At 35.6% G+C, this 20,228-nt stretch overlaps 1 protein-coding gene across 2 annotated transcripts in view; it reads left to right on the top strand.

Annotated features, from left to right (window-relative positions):
- Window positions 1–4,591: 4,591 nt before the first annotated feature.
- The window catches only part of LOC106664085 (DE-cadherin), a 278,478-nt gene continuing 262,841 nt past the window's right edge, over window positions 4,592–20,228 (top strand). For both annotated transcript variants that reach the window (XM_014389469.2, XM_014389470.2), the window contains exon 1: window positions 4,592–4,923. In XM_014389469.2, the coding sequence (XP_014244955.1) occupies window positions 4,857–4,923 (67 nt within the window). In that variant the 5' untranslated portion in view covers window positions 4,592–4,856. The remainder of the gene's footprint in view (window positions 4,924–20,228) is intronic.

Consider the following 20,228-nt stretch of genomic DNA (forward strand, 5'->3'; position numbering starts at 1 on the left):
TCGTGCCATTAACTTTTTTTCATCTCAACTAAAAACCTTAATTAATTGTCATGTATTAATTGGTCAAGCGGACCACGAAAGTAGTGAATTAATCAAATAATATTTCTAATATTCTACAATACCTGGCTTAGTTGTCCGGTTGTTTCATTATTCATTCGAACACAATTTTCGCATATTCAGTGGATGTCTGCATGTTGCTCTTCCGGTCTTCCATTTGATAAGTTTTAGTGGTAAATCAAATGATTTTGTAGTTATTCTATCGGCTTTAGTTTTTGGTTTGTCTATTGTTTTCGTTTTTTACGAATTTAATTAACTAAAATGGCTTAATAATATAACTAGAAAAGAATTAACAATTTAATTGGTGTCTGCTGTCGCGTTTTGTTTTTTGTTTTTATTTGTGGGAGTCAAATGGTATGTAAGATATCCTATACGCCGCATTTTGGTTAAGTTCGTTGTTTTTCTCTTTTTTTCAAAGCATTTATTCGATGGAATTTTTGCATTTTCAGTTGGATGTCCGAATGTTGCTCTCCTACTTTTCTCTTGGGTAGGTTTAGAGGAATGTAATGATATTTGGGATTAATTGAACCCATAGTTTTCGGTTGTGTTCATTGTTTTACTTTCTTCGAAGTATATTATTAATAGGAATGGATGTTTTTGCGGGATTCAAAAGGTATTTCAGATATGCTATCAGTTATAACTTTCAGGTATGTTCAATGTTTTTATATTATTCTAACAAAGTCAAAAAGACGGATTTTTGCATTTTCATGGATGTCCGCATGTTGTTCTCGTGTTCTTCCGTTTAGCGGGTTTTAGTGGAATTCAAATGACATTTAAGATTTACTTTAATATATTTAATTATTATATAAATANAAAATATTTAAGATTATATTAGTTATAGTTTTCAGGTTTGGTCAATGTTAAAGGATGATAAACGTAAGGTCTTGGTTGAGATGAAAAAGTGTCACGAGCGGGATTCGAACCCAGTTGAAAAATAGCAAAAAGATGGAAAATTGGAAAAGTTGTAGGTTGAGGTGGAGAGTTGGTGTCCGAGTGGATCGAAATCGCGATAGCTCAAGTGGTTAGAGCAGCGGAGTATTTAGCCGAAGGTCGTGGGTTCGAATCCCGCTCGTGACACTAACTTTTTCATTTCAACCAAGACCTTCCATTAAAAAAAAAGGTTTTACTTTGTTCTAACAAAGGTAACTAGACGAATTTTGGCATTTTTGGTGGATGTCTGCATGTTGCTTTCTCGTTTTGTTGTTTCGTATATTTTGTAGGATTCGAATGATATTTAAGATAATCCTATACGCCGTATTTTGGTTATGTTCATTGATTTTCTTTTTTCCAACTTAATTACCGTAGAATTTTTTTTAACAACGTTAACTATTCGTTTTCTGCATTTTAAGTATATATATATCATCATTATTCTCTCAAGTTCTTTTCTTTTTTTGTAGGTGTTCGTAAAATTAGCAAAGCCATACAAATTGCAATAATAAGTTAAAGTTTTAGTATAATGTGATAAAAACAAGGGTTTAGTGTAAATGAAATGTTATACCAAAATTCAAACGTCAGAGATTGTAGGATTTAGGGGAAAAGTAGGGCAATAATTTGTGTATCAGCATTTTCTGACGTTGAACCCGGCCATGTCCGGAATTTAACTTCGGAGGACATGTTAAAACAACCTCATCAGTAATTTAACAAAACGTCAGAAACAGTATAATTTAATTTCTATTTGGTCCTCGCTTTCGACGTATTTCTATTTTTGGCTCTTGACTCAACTGTAGCCCGTGCGTTTTCCGTAGATTTTGATTGGAGTATCAGTGTTTACAATTTTCGGCTAAATTTTGAATTTAATTTATCTGTTTGTCTTCTGGCGTCTGCTCGTTGCACAATACCAACCCGTTTCTCGATGCAATATATTACATATCGTCGAAGTTGGCTGTTTATACAAAATTAACTCAAATTAACCGAAACGTGCTGACCGTGGGCATTGAGGGCATGTTTACGTCTATCATTATGCACTTGGAAGCGAATTATTTCCCATCCAGAACTTCGGACGGGCAGATATCCTCCAAATAACATAACTCGATTAAATATCCGTTTGATATTTCATACGCGATGAGTCTAAATTTGAAAGGTGAAAAAGGCTTTATTGTTTCAATGATGTATTTTAACCTTTCTACCCTCGTATCTCTTATTTTAATAATTTAAAAAGAGTGAAATGTCAGTTATTTGTGTTATGAGCTCTGATTTACTTTATCGATGTAATTTGTAATGATAACAAATGTATTAAAACGATTTAAATAAAACGGGACACACGTGGAATAACTGATAGAATATCTGAAATATAATATGAATCCCACTAAACACGCTAAACAGAAGAATACGCCAGCAATAAGCAGGCATCCACTGAAAATACGCCAATTCCTATAGTTAATAATTTAGGAAAAAAAATTAAGACATTTGAAAACTAAAGCCGATAAAATATCAACAAAATCATGTGAAGTCCACTAAAACTACCAAATAGAAGAACGCGAGGGCAACATACAGACAGACATCCGCAGAAAATGCGAAAATCAGTCGATTCATTTTGTTAAAAAAAGAAAAACTATGATCTAACCCGAAAACTATAGCACATAGTATATCTAAAAAATCATAAGACTTCTCCTAAGCCACACCAAAATGGCATATACGACAGCAACAAGCAGTCATTCACTGAAAATGCCCAAATTCCTAGTTAATGTATTTCGAAAAAATGAAAACACTGAACACAATGTAAAACTATAGCAGCAAGAATAATAGAAAAATCATTTGATTCGCCACTAAAACCTACCTAAAGGAAAAACGCGAGAACAGCATGCAGGCATCCACTGAAAATGCCCAAATTCCTATAGTTGATAATTTAGTTCGAAAAGGAAAAACAATGAACAAATCCAAAAACTAAAGCCGATAGAATATCTGAATAGTGATATTTAGTCCACTAAAACGTACCAGACAGATGAAGGCGAGAGCAACAAGCAGTCATTCACTGAAAATGCCCAAATTCCTAGTTAATGTATTTCGAAAAAATGAAAACACTGAACACAATGAAAAACTATAGCAGCGAGAATAATAGAAAAATCATTTGATTCGCCACTAAAACCTACCTAAAGGAAAAACGCGAGAACAGCATGCAGGCATCCAGTGAAAATGCCCAAATTCCTATAGTTGATAATTTAGTTCGAAAAAGAAAAACAATGAACAAATCCAAAAACTAAAGCCGATAGAATATCTAAATAGTGATATTTAGTCCACTAAAACGTACCAGACAGATGAAGGCGAGAGCAACATACAGACATCCTCTGAAAAATGCGAAAATTCGTCTAGTTAATGTATTTCGAAAAAATGAAAACACTGAACATAATGTAAACCTATAGCAGCGAGAATAATAGAAAAATCATTTGATTCGCCACTAAAACCTACCTAAAGGAAAAACGCGAGAACAGCATGCAGGGCATCCACTGAAAATGCAAAAATTCCTTCGAATAAATGCTTCGAAAAAAAGAGGAAAACAATGAACTTAACCAAAATACGGCGTATAGGATACCTTAAGTATCATTTGAATCCCACAAATAAAACCATAAAACAAAACGCGACAGCAGACACCAATGAGATCGTTAATTCTATTCTAGTTATATTATTAATTCATTTTCGTTAATTAAATTCGTAAAAAATAAAACAACGGACAAACCAAAAACTAAACCCGATAGAATAACTACAAAATCATTTGATTTACCACTAAAACTTACCAAATGGAAGAACGGAAGAGCAACATGCAGACATCCACAGAATATCCGAAAATAGTGTTCGAATGAATAGTGAAACAACCCGACATCTAAACCAGCTATTGTAGAATATTGGAAATATTATTTGAATTACTGTATTACCCAATAAAAGGAAAAACGCGAGAGTAACATATAGACATTCGCTGAATATGCGAAAAATCGTACAGTTAATTGAGTTGGAATTATTGAACAATGAACTAACCCGATATCTATAGCACATATTGTGGAATAGTAGAAATAATATTTTAATCACTCTAACACCCAATAAAAGGAAGTATGAGAGGGCAACATGCAGACTTCCACTGAAAACGCGAAATTTCGTACAGTTAACGCAGAAAAATCATTTTAATTACCCAACAAAACCTATCAAAAGGAAAAACGCGAGAGGGATATGCAGACATTCACTTAAGAAGAAAGTTAAAGACGAATCTTTGAATATCCTCGATTAACTTTATCGTAGTTGAATCACTGTGTGTCATCAATTAGTAGTAATCATTAGTATTTTTGAAACCATCGTCGTTTTTTTTCCCCCGCCAAAAAATAGTCCGTAGTCAGCGAAGTAATATTGTAGCATAGGCATCACAAAGTGGACTGCTTCCCGTCTAAAAAGAAAAAAGAAAAAACTTTAAAAGGTTGAAACGTGTGCGCGACCCTTTTGTTAAACGCGGACGGAGCGGTCGTCTCTCCCTCCGGGCGGCGTTTAACCGTCGGCGGCCACCCCCTCCCCAACCTGTGGATCGCCGAGGTGGGGGCCTCGGCCTCGCCGCCCTCCGCCGCTTCAGTCTTCGCCCTGCCGCTACGGTGCACGTCTCTGGCCTCCTCGCCGCCCGCAGTTCCGCCCACGAATACATCGACTCCAAAGACGCCGAGTTGCTCCCAACCACTTGTAGATCGTAGCCGCCCTCATCCAAGCATAATGCGACTCAATCCAAGTGTTTACTCCTTCTTCTACGTCTTTATATTGTTCTGACTAGTGTTTTTTTTGTGTTTTTGAGTTATTTTTTTATTAAAAAAATCAAAAAACGAGAAATAATGGGTGTCATCGCGAAACTGTTATGCACGGTGCTTCTCATCTTCAATCTGCAGACAAGAGCGGAAGGTGAGTGTTTTATTTATTTATTTTTTTTTTAACTCGTTTTTCGTATAAATCTTTCGCTGTTCCTTTCGCGTCGAAATCCTTGGTCTTTCGTTTGATTCAAAAGCAAAAATCTTGCCTAGTTGTTTTCCGATCTCTGCCGGATGAGTAAGGTGTGCGTCATGAATTTCGTAACTTACCTTGAAGTTTGAAATTGCGTAATTGAATCGTTCGACTACCGGTGAGTCGAACGGGTCCTGTCTCAACCCATTTCCCCCCTAAAATCTTACAAAAACCAGCGGAGACATTCATAATTGTATGTCGAGAGGATGTCTCCGCGTGCCTTTGTTCGTTCTACGGCTATAATAAAAATTATAAAAGCATAGTCGTAAGTTTTTTTTTTTGTTTGTTAGGTTTTTTTTGAGCTTTGGAGAGAGGCAAAAGGTAGTCGACGGTCCTAATTGTAATTGTGCCGGGTGGGGGTTATTGAGGCCAGCCCAGGTATTTGTAGCGTCCGAGTTTCTTTCCATCGGGTTTCTTTGTCCGGTCGAAAATTCCTCCGTGGGCTCTCGTGGCACGCCTTCCTCACAACGGAAAAATCCCAACACACGCGCGCGGTTTCCCCGCACATTTTTGCCCGCGTCGAGAGGGGGTTGAATTTTAGGCGAGGAGCCAAAATTACACCCCACCCCCGGCCGTTCATCGTGTTCTCGAATTTCGATAATTCTACAAAAAAAAAAATTCAAAAAATGTCCTTCTAAATATATCATGCGTATTAAGTTGATTAAATTTTTTTAAGCTCGAGTTCTCTTTAACAAAAAAGTCAAAATGCATTGATACCAAACCATTTCTTTCTTTTAACTAAAAAAAAAAATTCAGTCTGATTGTCAATGTTTTATTACCTCAGGTTTCACTATTTTATAGAACTTTTACAGCCAAATAGTTGATTTTTTCTACTGATTCTTTGGGTAGAAATAATATATATAGTGAAACCTGAGATAATTTCCATATCCTCAACAGCAACAAAACATCAATTATATGATTTAAAAAAAAAAAAAAAAAAAAAAAAAAAAAAAAAAAATCAAGTCGATCAAGTTTTTATCCTCTAAAGGTTACTTTTAGAAAAATCAAAATGCATTTATACCAGACCATTTCTTTCTTTTAACTAGAAAAAATTATCTAGCCTGATTGCCAATAGTTTTATTACCGAGGTTTCACTATTTTATAGATTTTTTTTCTTCTAATTCTTTAGCTAGAAAAACCCCGTGTAGTGACACCGGAGATAATTTATACAAAACATCAATTATATGATTTAAAAAAAAAAAAAAACTAAATCCAGTAAACTTCCTGTGTAATAGGTCGATTGAGTTTTTATCCTCTAAAGGTTACTTTTAGAAAAATCAAAATGCATTTATACCAGACCATTTCTTTCTTTTAACTAGAAAAAATTATCTAGCCTGATTGCCAATAGTTTTATTACCGAGGTTTCACTATTTTATAGAATTTTTTTTCTTCTAATTCTTTAGCTAGAAAAACCCCGTATAGTGACACCGGAGATAATTTATACAAAACATCAATTATATGATTTAAAAAAAACTCAATCCAGTAAACTTCCTGTGTAATAGGTCGATTGAGTTTTTATCCTCGAAAAAATTACTTTTAGAAAAATCAAAATGCATATATACCAGACCATTTCTTTCTTTTAACTACAAAAAATTATCTAGTCTGATTGCCAATAGTTTTATTACCAAGGTTTCACTATTTTATAGAATTTTTTTCTTCTAATTCTTTAGTTAGAAAAACCCTGTATAGTGACACCGGTGATAATTTATACAAAACATCAATTATATATATTAAAAAAAAGGCGCCTGATTTGAGGCCAGTAAGAAAGAAAACTGTTGATAACTTATGGACCTTTCCACTCATACATCCTCATCAGAAATTTTAAGCTCAATTAACGGTTTTGAGATTAATTAATTCGAATATATTGAAATTATTACAACAGATCTAAAATGATTAGTGCATTCAGCATCTCGTTATATAAAGTACATAAAGCAAGAAAGTTTAAAAATTTTATACTTAAAGAAAAAACTAAAGGTTGAAGTCACGAAAGTTTATAAAAAAAAGAAAATCTTCCTAACAATGAAATGTGTTTGGTTGTTTATTTCAATCAATAGTTAGGCTAATGAGACAATTTTCTGCATTTATTTTTGGGACGTTTGGATATTATCTAAGTTTTGATTAACATTAAATGTATATTAAAAAAGACCAGGGTTAAAACCAATTAGATAGAAAAGGATGATTTTTGCTCTTGTCGTCGTATAGAGGGTTAAAGCATGAAAATTTAAAAAAAAAGGCAAGCTGGTAACAATGAAATGAGTTTATATTAGACTTTTTTCTTTGTAGTATAAAAATCTTAAATTTGCTTGATTTACCTCATATCCGGGTTATTGAGACAATTTTCTGAAACTTGAGAAAGATTTACAATCGTTTTTTATTGTTTGTTTTTGTGATTGTTGGGGGGAATTTATTTTTGGGACATTTGGATACCTTTTCCTGTCTCAATGTTTGACTGAGATTAAATGTATATTAAAAAAGCTCAGGGTTGAAGCCAGTTCGAACGAAAAAAGGATGATTTTTACACTTGTTTGCGTTTTAGAGGGTTAAAGAGCACGAAGGTATAAAAAAAAAAATCTTTCGTAACGATGAAATGTGTTTATATTCTCCAATTTTTTTTTATCGTAGTACAAAAATCTTCGTTTATTCGATGCCAATATCTAGGTTAATGAGTCAATTTTCTGAAACTTAAAAAAACCTTTAGAATAGTTTTAGTTGTTTCATTGTTCTTGGCTGTGCGGTGTTTTTGTATACTTTCACACGTTTAGCTTGAAAGGCGAATCAAGTAATTTATTTACTTTTTAAAGATTCATTTTAGGACCGTTTTCCAGGCAGTTTCCCTGTCTCAAATTTTTACAATCGTGTATATAAATTAATTATTCAGAAATCGTGAGATGCGGTCTGGTGTGATGTAGGTTTCAGAAATACATATTCTTTATCGTGCCAACGTTTCGACTTTATTGAGATCATCTTCAGGGCTCAAAGTGTTGGTCTTCTGTGTAATTGTGCCATTCTTGCGTGTCGTGTTGAGAGTGCACACAATTACACAGAAGACAAACACTTTGAGCCCTGAAGTGTCTCAATAAAGATTGAAACGTTGGCACAATAAAGAAAATGTTTTTCTGAAACCTACATCACACCAGACCGCATCTCACGATTTCTGATTAATTATCGATTAACGGTCACTAATCACCACACACGTGTATATAAAATTAAAATTTAAACGTTTAATTGAAAAATATATGTTTTTGCTGTGGTATTTATTTATTTTTGTATAAGTTCCTTATGTTAACTCATGCTATTCGACCAAAGTATAAGTTCAACCCTCAAATGTAAAATTTTTAAAACTTGGTTTAAAAAGAAATATATATGTTGAGTTGCTAACAAAAGCTCATAGCTCATCTAGTTTGATTATCATTAATTATATATTTAAAAAAGATCAGGGTTGAGGCCAATAAAAAAGAAAACTTATTTTTATAAATACATCATATCAAGTCATATCCTACTTGCTAAACAGTTACGCTTGCGGAAGTATTTAAAGGACCGATTAGATAAACACATTTTTGTTCGTTGATTACTAATTATAATTATAAAACATACTTTTGTATATTTCTTGTAAAAAAATGTATTAATTAATATCAAGATTTGTATTAAATTATACTTTCTACTTAAGGTATTGATTGAGGTGAAAAAAAAGCAAGCCCAATACGCCGTTGCTCTAACCGCTTGAGCTATCGTAACTTCGAAATATAGTAAAGCGGCGTATTGAGCCAAAGGTCGTGGGTTCGAATCCCGCTCGTGACACTTGCTTTTTCATCTCAACCAAGACCTTAGAAAAAAAGGTGTAATTAATTAAAATAGTTAACAGGTAAATTATGACATTTAAATGCATATGCGGTCGTAATAAAAATGACACTGTGGTGAAACTTGAGGCTATTCGGCCTTCTTTGCTGCTGGCAATTATTTAATTAGAACCTCCAAACATTGTCTAAAATGTCAATTTATGTCTAGGAGAAAAAAACAATTTCAGTGAATTTTCATGAATCGCGCGCTCTGGTGATTGACCCGCTTTTTTCTCCAGCCTCGTAATTCCACGTGTAATCGTACGATCGGCGTTAGGATTTTTGAATGGGAGTCAGATGAAATTAGGCCTAAAGAAGGGAGGATATTTTGTGCATTTCCGATGATGAAAGTAATTTGTTTTTCCACTTTTCCGAGTCCAATTTGTTCCGTTTGTTAGGGGCCGTTTTAAGTCGGTAATCCTGCAGGAGAGATATGCCAATCGGGTTTTATTTTATATTACTTTTCCAACATTGACTTTAAATTGACGGTAAATGAAAGCCTGTTTACTTTTTTCTGATATTTCTGACTAATTTCCTACAGTTAAAGCAGGATTTTGGCTAGAGGGAGGGTATATTTTCGGGGTAATTAGGGTATTTTCAGGGGTTTTGTTTATACTTTGAAAATTTTGCTTGAAATTAATAGGCGAAAAGAAAAATATCGTCTTCGGATGATTATGAAAATTTTTAGTTTCCTGGATTTGATTTAAAGATAAAAATTAAAAAACACGTAATTAATTAAAAAAAAAGAAATGAAGCTTCTGTTTAAATAATCGATCTTAAGAAGAAAAAAATAATTAGCGCGCGGATGCCGTCAAACGTGGAATAATCGGTGTGCTAATTGTTCATGCCGTAAATCGGAACATATGCCAACGCCGGTGTACAATTGAAATTAAAATTGGAATATTTCAACATCCGAAAAGAGTCGAAGAAAGGTCGGCTTTAATTGTGAAACAGCCTTTCTTGGCCGCATGTTGTGTACCCTGTTTATTTGTGTTTAGACAACACGAGGCTTTTGTCGGTGGACCGACATTTTGCCGGACTTAACCGTCCGGATTTCGCGTTATTTTTGTCTTTTTGAAACACAGTTTTCTAGGAAAAGTTCAAGAGCGGCATATTTTAAAACGAATCTTCCCAATACTTAATTTCCGAAAAATTATCCCCGACCATCAGTTTGGTTTTCGCAGCTGTCACTCAGGTGTACAGTGTCACCATGTTATTATTTCTTCCTCCCTTGAGTTGGAACAGTATTGTTCGGGGGCTTTCCCTGTCGTGGTCCAAGCTTTTGATCGAGTTTGACATCCGAGCTTGTTTTTGAATTGGACATTCTTCCCTCTACCTACTACCTCATTCTAAGCAGCTACCTCACTGACGATCGTGAGTCTTGAAAGGCTCGACGTCATCCCCATACTTGTCGGTGTACGTCTGGGCAGTGGTCTGGCCCCCGTACTGTACCAAGAATATACAGCTGACCTCTTATCCCATCGTCGGACCACCTTTACTGACGATACAGCGATCCTTTCATGCAACTCCAGTCATTTCCACTAGAAACTTTCTGGAACTCCTCAACAGTCATGGTGTAAAAAAAAGTGTAAAGTATACCGCAGAAAAATACACTCACATGAAATTTACTCTCCACAAAAAGGTCCCTCCTCGGGTTTACTTCAATCAAATACCCCTCCCAACTGCGGACAAGGTGCGGTATCTAAGACTATATACTGACGTATAGGACGTACGTCATGCAATCCTCACACAACTCTTTACAAAATGTTGTTTTATAACACCATTGTGAAGCTGATATGGACTTAGCTTTATAAGTGCGGCGTTCAGGCAAACATTCCGATATCCTCCGCATCCAAAGAGTCCAATCCATAATTTAAAAAAAAAATCCTTGATGCTCTCTTTTGTGTCCAACGAAACTACCCACACAGACCTAAATATTCTTTTGCTCCAACATAACTACCATAAATCCTAAAATACAAGGACTCATCCCGACGAATTCTTTCCAAACCTTCTCGTCGTCTAAAAAACAATGACCGCAGGATCTTCTCGTCAGCGTTAATGAAACAAACCTCATTTAAGTAGAGAACAACTTGGACCCATAGGAGCACTGCCAGTGCGTAAATCCACCCTTCTTTATTTTATATTTTATACACTCAGTGGTACTTGTTTCCTAGTTGTAGGTAGTTCTAATAGTAAATAAATTAAATTGTCTCTTGTATCAAACAAAGTTCGGTGCTTATTACCTGTAGACATAATAAAGGTAAAAAATCACTTTCGTTGAGGAGCTTTCAACTTATTCAATCCAACCGGAATTCTTCAAAGAATAAAACACCAGAACCACTTTGTTATTATTATTGATGTCGGTCTTAAAAGAAGGATTAGATTAGACGAAAAAAAAAGAAAAACTGGTCGCTTATGTAATACGAATTGTATTTGATTGATCTGTTGAGCTTTCGACGATTGGTTTTATTTTTGTGAAATGCGTTTCCCATGTACATATTTGAGTGTGGGTCGTCCGATTCGCAACTTATTGTCTCTGATCTGCAGATTTTATATTTCCAATCCGACCTGACGGATAATTCCCATGGGGTGGGGCAGTGTGACACGTCAGACTAGGCGAAATGATTCTTGTTTTTCCCCTAAACCCCCCTGAGGCTTTAATTCATCGGTTTTCGCTTCCCGGTCTCCGTCGTATCTTTTCGGTCAAATAGCTTTTTTGCCGATTTTAAATCGATTCTATTAATTCCTAGCCCCTACGGGTCAACGTCAACATGTTTTCCTCCTGCATTTCCGCTCGTTAAAAGCGTTTCCCCTCCCCTGCCTAATCAGCAGGAATCGCTCGAGTGAACTTTTCCCACACATTAGCCGAGACACTTCCTCTTTCCCGCTGTTTTTTGTTTCATCCATTTTGTTATTCATAACACTCCTCGCCTCACATTTCACAGTAATTCTGCTTTTTCAAATTTGTACCCCTCTTTTCTGCCTAAATACCGGTATATTATCTTTCCCCAGTGGTCTAACACCTAGGCCCTATTTCTATTTGCTAACTGCTAACTAAAGAACTATTATATATTTACAACCTATGAAATTTTGTTTGTTGTTATCCCAAATTGCAGAAAATGTATACTGGTTCGTTTTTCTTTCAAAACGCGTACTTTTCACATTTAGAAAAACCTTCGTTAAATAGATAAGTTGACATAATTTAGAAACACTATTAAACCTGTTGAACTGGCACTGGGTCCGTCTACACTCCCGGGTTTCGATGATACTAAAAGAAGTTTCGGCTGCGCGAAATATTCGATTAGGAACGGCGTTTGAATAGTATCAAAAACCGCGAGACTAGGCGGGCCCAGACCCAGTTCAAAATATGTTTACTGATACAATAAGCCAAAATGCTTCGGAACAAGGAAAAAGTACAAGCGAAAAGCCTACGGAATCTGGAAAAGTACAATAAGCCTAAAAGTTCTTGAACTAGGAAAATTATAATAAGCCAGAAGGTTCTAGGATTATGACAAGAACAATGAGTCGAAAGGTTCTGGTACTAGGAAAAGTACAATACGCCAGAAGGTTCTGGAACTAGGAAAAGTACAATATCCCAAAACGCTTTGGAACTAGGAAAATTATAAGCCAGAATGTTCTGGGACTAAGAGAAGTACAATAAGTCAAAATGTTCTGGCACTAGGAAAAGTACAGTATCCCAAAAGGTTCTGGAATTAGGAAAATTATAAACCAGAAGGGGGGCGTCGGTGGCCGCAACGAATTAAGCGTTGACAAGGTTCTCATAACTATAAGGTAAAGGTCCCGGGTTCGAATCCACCGGCCCTGCATTCGAACAACGTACAAATGGGATTTTTTCCAAAAAAATCGGCACCCCTAGAGTTCATATAACCCCGTAGTTAAATATCCTCGTTAAAAAAAAATAAATAAATAAAAAAAAGCCAGGATTATGACAAGTTCAATAAGTCAAAAAGATCTGGAACTAGAAAATGTACAGTAAGCCAAAAGGTTATGGAATTAGGTTAATTACAATAAGAGAAAAAGATTTGGATCTAGGAAAAGTTGCCAGAAACTTCAGGCACTAGGAAGAGTACAATAAGTGAATAATAGGTCCGGAACTGGGAAGAGCACTTTAAATAAAAAAACTTCGACACTGGGAAAAGTACAATAAGCCAAAAAGCTGTGAAGTAGGAAAAGTACAATACGTAAGAACTCAGGGGAGTGGATATACAGCTCCAATCTGAGAAAACACCGATACATCAAGGCCCCATGACACAATGTCTTCATTTGTACTTTGCACTAACTTGAAAATGGCTTCTTTTTGTATAGAAATATTATTTTAGTGATTTTTCATTCCTCCCTCTGAAGGGTGATAAACGCAGCATTGTGATACAAGTCTGCTATATGAAATTATCAACCGTAGAAGAAATTTCCCTAAAAAAAAATATTTTTTTGTGCGGTATTATACTCAGAAGGAAAATAAGTGCCCGCAAGGATCTTCGGAGTCGTCTTCGACCTATGGCGGAAGGCGATAAGAGGGCGTTTATCAACACTACCTTGTGCTAACAAAAGTACCCACTCCACAGAACGGTTCGTACAGTTTATAAAGACGACTTAAATGTTTCTTTTTTTTTTTGTTATGAGGGGTCGAAAACGCTAAAATAAATAGGCAATAAAAAAGATTTTCTAACTTAAAAGATGATTTAACTCAGCGGCGACTATTTTCACGATAAGGTTAAGAACAGTCAATAAGTCACTTTGAACTAAGTTTAAATGGGTCGCTTTTTCCTTCGATAAGACAATCTACAAAACGTATTTGTTTAAATTTACTTGAGACTTCGTTTGCAGATCAATACTTGATAAATTTGAAGAAAAAGTGATGTTTTACTCCATTTTCTCTTGGACAAAACAATCCTAAAACGCGGACGGATGTTTTTTTTTTCGATTCAGGGAAGCCTATCGCTGACTTTGGGCCCTTTTTATAATGAGCATGCAATGTTAAAAATCAAATTCTTTTCAGGCGTGGGGCTCGTGGATGATTGATGGATTGATTAAAAGCCTCTGCGACAAACTTACCGGTGGCCCTAGGGGTTATTGACGAAGGGATGGATTAACCCGGGTGTAGGCGATTGGGCCAGGGGAAAACAGTATCGCCGTTATCTGACTTCGGCCCCCGACCCAATCGAACAATGGGCACCACCTTGTCGATTTGACACAAAAGGGGTTTGTTTTAAAACTGACAAAGGAGGGCTCAGCCGGTCGGCTACTTTCCGCCCGGCACAAAAGAAGGCTTTCCATGAATAAGTATCCCAGTGTAAATGAAAGGGCTCCAAAAAAATTCGAAAAATTACTTGTCACAACCATATCCTAAAGACGAAAACCGAAAACCTTAAGCGCCTGCAAATTTAATTATTCAGAAATCCACAATTGTTACGATTGATTCAGACATATAAACTCAGCCTGGAAGTGAACGACTCGAATCGTTAACGGGCTGTTGTAATATCAATTCATTGTAATCAAATATGGAAATCCTAAAGTTTTTTCTGTGAAAAAATTTATACATTTAACAATTTGTTAGTAGTGATCAATAAAAGATATGATAGGAACCTGTCAGACTACGGGGATGGGGAGAGGAACTGGCTTTTGCTGGACTCTCAGTGTTTATTGTTGGTTGATAGGGTTAGGGTGTTAGGAGGTCATAAGGTCTTAGACGGTGTGGAAGATTATCAGGTTGTACGTTGAAGAGACGTCTGGAGCTATTGCATTGGTGTGGAATGAGAGCTTGGAGTGGAAGCTGTGGAATTGTGTTTGGAATGGGATGTCTAGGTCTTTGTTGATGCTTCGGTAGTGACGTGAAGGGAGCTTTGAGGTTGCGACGTTGGTCTTTTGGTTGGATGGCTTGGGTGAACCCCATAGCCTGACTCAAGGTCCAGATCGGTTTAATGTTGTATGTTCTTAATTTATTGTGTGTCTCATTGTAGTTGTGCGTATCTTATGTATTCCATGTAATTCTGCTGTCCAAGTAGAACCCAAAGTAACGGATTTGTTTGGATGGAGGGATTACCGTTCTGTATATGTGTATTGGTGCAAGGTCACGTACCGGCTCTTTTGTTCATTTACCATGATGCTCCACGGGTGGACCAGTCTAGGTATCTTGTGTTGCTATTGGTGCAAAATGTGAGTAGGTGATTGCCGTGTCGTCCGCAAAGGTGGTAATGCGGATGTTAGGGTGTATAGGTATGTCATCGGTGTAGACTGTGTGGAGGATTGGTGCTCGGTTCACCCTTGGGGAACGCCGGCCTTGATGGGCCACTGAGTCGGTGATGTTGGGTTGCCTTTGCTGAAAGGATAGGGTCAGGATATGAGAGGATTGGTTGTCGTGATGTTGTGTGATGGGTGTTAGGGTCCTATAAGTATGTCAGCGATGTAGACTGTAGAGGATTGTTTCTAGGATATTCCTTCGTGGAACGCCGGCCTTGATTTGCTTGATGTCAAATTCAATGCAATTCTCATATTTAACCATCTATCCGAGGATATCAGGATGAGATAGTAGTTGTGGAGAGAATATTTTTTAATTTGGGGTGTCACACAATGTAAAATATCTCTGTAGCATCCACAAAAAATTGTTGAGCGTACTGTTTATTTTCTAGGGCAAAGGATATTGTGTCGACTAAAGTAAAGCGATGAAACAATGAAAGACTGTCCGCACAATTTTCTCTGCTTAACAATTTTTATCTGGTTTTCATTGTAGGTAATACAAGTTTTAATTTTCTTAGCGTGGCACCGAAACATTAGCATATTGATTTCAAACATAAAAAAAACGTCTAATCTCTAGATCTGTGGACACATGAAAAACTAATCTTGAAAATTATGGGCTATCAGAAATAAGTGTCCGAATTTTTCCATTTCCGACGAGACAAATAGACTTTAGACATGTTTGTTTACACCAACAACTCATTTATTACATTTATAATGTAAACATTTTATCCTCCTCGAAATATTCTCTTTTATTTAAAGAATAAACATAAAATGGTCTCTGACGTGAGCTTCAGAGATTTTTTTGTTTCACAAAGAACTTTCCAGGGAGGCTGACAACTTACAGCTTTAATTATCCCCTAGAGAGGGTAGATCCTAGTCGCAGGTGTTCTCTTTTAGAAAAACTTGGATATATTAGCCGACTCTATACGTGACTCGTCAAGCAGTCAGTGGACTTCACCCAACGATGTCTAAAAGAGCGAATTTATTTCACCATGAAAAATTTGTCCAATGTCAGGTACATTTGTACATATGGACATGAACAATATGAGACTGCTAAGCGTAAATCGAAACAAATGCTTAAAATCTAAAATCTTCAGGGCATAGTCAATGCTTTTGTTTCCAATCACACCATCATACGGACCTAAATTTCCTCTTTTTACTTATCTAGCCCAAGGCTAGAAAAGGTTTCATTCCAACTATCCCATCATTAGAACTCTTTCGACAAAAACCATCCACGACTTTACCTAATAATCCTCATAGAATCCCTCTATGACATGGGTCTCCTAAGATGAAGCTCATCTTACTCATCATGTGATCACTGGATGGTTGCTGTTCATGTTTCCATGTTATTGCATTTATATGTATATATTATATTTTACTTGTAAGTAGTTGAAGAAAAAGAAGAATTAAAAAATACGTTAAGTGTTCTAAAAATGCAGGTTTCAACTAAAAGCCGATATCACTTTCTTATTGGCCCAAATACAATGATAATCCTGAAACTTACCTAACCTAATTGCGTGTAAATATGTTACACATGTCAAAAAAATAAGCAGCTATTGAGAAAACAAAATAAAAAAGGCGCCTTCAACAATTTAGCAGGTGTTAAAAAACAAACTGATTAGATAAATAACTTTTATCTCTGTGTGTTTCGTAAGGAAATGATTTGTAATAACAAATTTAAAAAAATACAAATATTTGTAAAAACAAAGCTCAATTAATACTAAATATAGTATTTAATTCGACGCAATAAGTGATTTTTTAAAATTATTTCCAGAATATTGAATAATAAATAAAAGTGTGTTAGAAAACAGAAGTCCTGTGTTAACCGAGCACTTGATTAACTTTTCATATATCTTTTAACCCTTTCTTTATCCAAAGTTGCTTCAGAGCTAAATTTTAGCAGTTTTGATTAAGGTTAGTGAGAAATCTCGTGAGCTTAGAGCAGGCGTTCCTGTTCGTTATTGGCACCACTGATTTTTTTTGGGCTAAAATCTACTTCCAATTTGGCTCTTCACCATTGCATCTCGTTTCGATTGTTATACTTGCCAAATGTACAAATTTTCATATCCAGTTTATAATTTAACCCTTTCCTGCCCAAAGTTTCTTCAGCGTAATATCCACATTAGCAGTTTGAGTTGAAATAATAAATAGGACTTTCCGTGAATCTAGGGCAGGGAAAAATAAAGAAAATGATAAAGACAGAATTTTTTAGTTTTTTCGGTTAATGAGTAACCTTTAACGTTTCAAAATTAATTCGTTTTTAACTTAACTAAAAACTTAACTCAAATTGTTTAACGAGTGCGGAAACCGTTCGAAAGTACGTTGCAATCCGGTCAATTTAGAAATTATGGTTTTGTAACTTCAATTGTATATTGGAGTCAAAAAATAACACGAGATAGAAATATCTTTGATTCAAAAATAGGTTGTCTGAACGCGGACAATTTGACGTTGCCGAATTTTTTTTGGGCCATGGACAGGTTAGCGGCTTGCTGACCCACCGGACCCAGTGGAAAGTGAAACAGCTCTCTCGTTTGAAAACAAAACTTTTTTTAAAGTAACCGGATAAGTTCATGTTGAAATGGATAGGTAGTGAAATTGATTAGCCAACATCACTAATAACAGAGAATATCGCCGGACTCAGACGTTTAAAATAAATTGAGCAACGATGAGATTGCTTATTAGCAAATTCAAGGTTTTTAAGTTAACTTATAACTGATTCACCTATACAGTTAATATCGGCCTTTTATACTATAATTTATTTTGTATTAAAAAATGAAAATGCTCAGTTCATTCAAGGTTTCAAGGAATTAATCCCCTTCATCAGGACTGAAATAATGAGTCATCTACTGAACACTATCAGTCCAACTGAGAGCCGTTTCACTGGGATAAACCTCGAAAATTTAAACATCAAAATGTCGCTACACTTTAATGAAACCTGCTAGAGATTGGCGGATTTAATAAAAACTCCTTCATTTAATAAGCTTTCCAATGCTTTTTTCGTGCAATTTTTGGGAGAAGTTACATGGTTGGGTACGGATTAGGTTATATAGTTCTGGGGATTGGAGTAAGGGTTAGGTTTAGAGTTTGGATTTTAATTTTGTGTTTAAAAGTCGAGGATAATTCTAATCTTAAAGATAAGAAAAAGATTCAGATCTTTCGTCAAGTTTTCGAAAAAATCAGAACTTGAAGGGTTAGGGGGTGGGTACAGGTTTGGTTAGGGACTGCAAAGGTAGTTAATTTAAAAAAAAGAACACTCAATTCCTTTCTCACACTTTCAAGGTATATCCTCCTCTCTCTTCAGTACTTTTAAACTTGAAAATTTAGGGTTTGGGTACGGGTTAGGTTAATTACGGTTAGAATTTTAACTTTGTACTAAAAATTGGGGTTAAGGCTTATTTGAAAGATACAAAAACACTCAATTCATTTGTCAAGCTTTCAAATTCTGATGTTTAAAAGAAAAATTTTAAAGATATTCGATGTACTTAAAACAATTTTTTTAAAAATTTGTTGGACTCGTGAGGATCGGCCAAGAATGAGGTTAGTTTAGAAAAACACAGTTTTCATTTTTTTGCTGACGTTTTGAATTCGAGTCATCTTCAGGGCCTGGGTGAATTACAAAACGTACTTTGACTGGAAAAATATAATACAGATGTAAATATAAATACATACTTGGTTCAAAGTTTATATTTGTATACGTATTTTTTTTCAATCAACATGTTTTTTAATTCTGAATACATGTACATTCCAGTCAACATATGTTTTGTAATGCACTCAATGCCCTGAAGATGACTCGAATAAAGGTCAAAACGTCGGCACAAAAATAAAAAGGTGTTTTTCTAAGCTACCTCATTCTTGCCCGCTCCTCAAGACTCCAACAAATTATTAAACAACCGGCCACTAAAAAAACACATAAAAAAACGTTGTTTTCGTTATTAATTAATTATTTTAGCGAGAGCCTCGGCAGATTGAAAATGGTTAAAACTTCGCTTGATTATTATGTTGAACATACGTATCGGGTTATTTATTATTTTACTACTCAATTTTGTAAAGTAACGTGAGGCTTATAAAAATTCACTAATGGATGCAGATTAAACGCTTATCTTTTTGCTTTTTATAATAAAAAATATTACCAGTTTTTGTGTAAATTGTAAATTAATTAGTTCCGCGTATTTTCACAAATGGAAGTTTATAAATATTTGTACATTTTTTTTTCGAGCATTTTAGGACGGGAAACAAAGGCAAAAGGGACAATTACAAAACGGCAAATGTTGTGTGCAAAGTAATTTACCTTTTGTCGGGGGCTTTCGATTGTCATTTTACACTCAGATCAATCAATCGAGCACAATTAAACAAAATTATGGTGACCACCAAGTTTAGGCGCTGATACGGCGCTCATCAATGTAAGATAAAGTTCCGGGTTCGAATCCAGCGGCCCTGCATTCGAGACCGACATACTCACAAATGGGCTTATTTTTTTTTTTTAAATACTGTCACCCCGAGTGTTGATATGACCTCTGTTGTTGTGAACTCTCGTAAATAAATAAACAATATGCTTACCGTGTTCTTTTCGAATTGGGCTTACCCTTGGTTGGTTCGACTGTTCTGACATATTTCCAAAACTTTCAAACCTAGGTTCGGCTTCATGGTGGCATTCCTACACGCTCTTTATATGATGCCAAGGGGTGGCGCCCTTTAATTAAGTGGACCACATAATCTTTTACGAGTCAGATCCTTCAACGGCCACCTGCTGAAACTGCTCTGGATACGTCAGAGATTCTCTCATCACACATTTTAACATTCCGAGATATATCACTTGATATGTCTTAATGAGCTGTCTTACTAGTCACACATACTATGAGACAACAGCTTTCTTGTGATCATTTTATAACTACAAATCAACAAAATTTAGCTGATCTGGTGTCCCATACCCTTTCAGTTTAGTTTACGTTGATCTGTTGGTTGTCTCATAAAATACTATATTCTTCTTTTCTTTACGATTTTGCCAATTCTCTGTTCACCAATAGCTTTGACCATCACTGCTGACATCAATGCATCAGTGCTCGGTTTATATGCACTGCTAATGTGGATTTCTCCCATCCTTCTTATGTTTTACAT

Source organism: Cimex lectularius, unplaced genomic scaffold, assembly GCF_000648675.2.
Source record: "Cimex lectularius strain Harlan isolate CLEC.00 unplaced genomic scaffold, Clec_2.1 scaffold371, whole genome shotgun sequence".
Classification (NCBI taxonomy): domain Eukaryota; kingdom Metazoa; phylum Arthropoda; class Insecta; order Hemiptera; family Cimicidae; genus Cimex; species Cimex lectularius.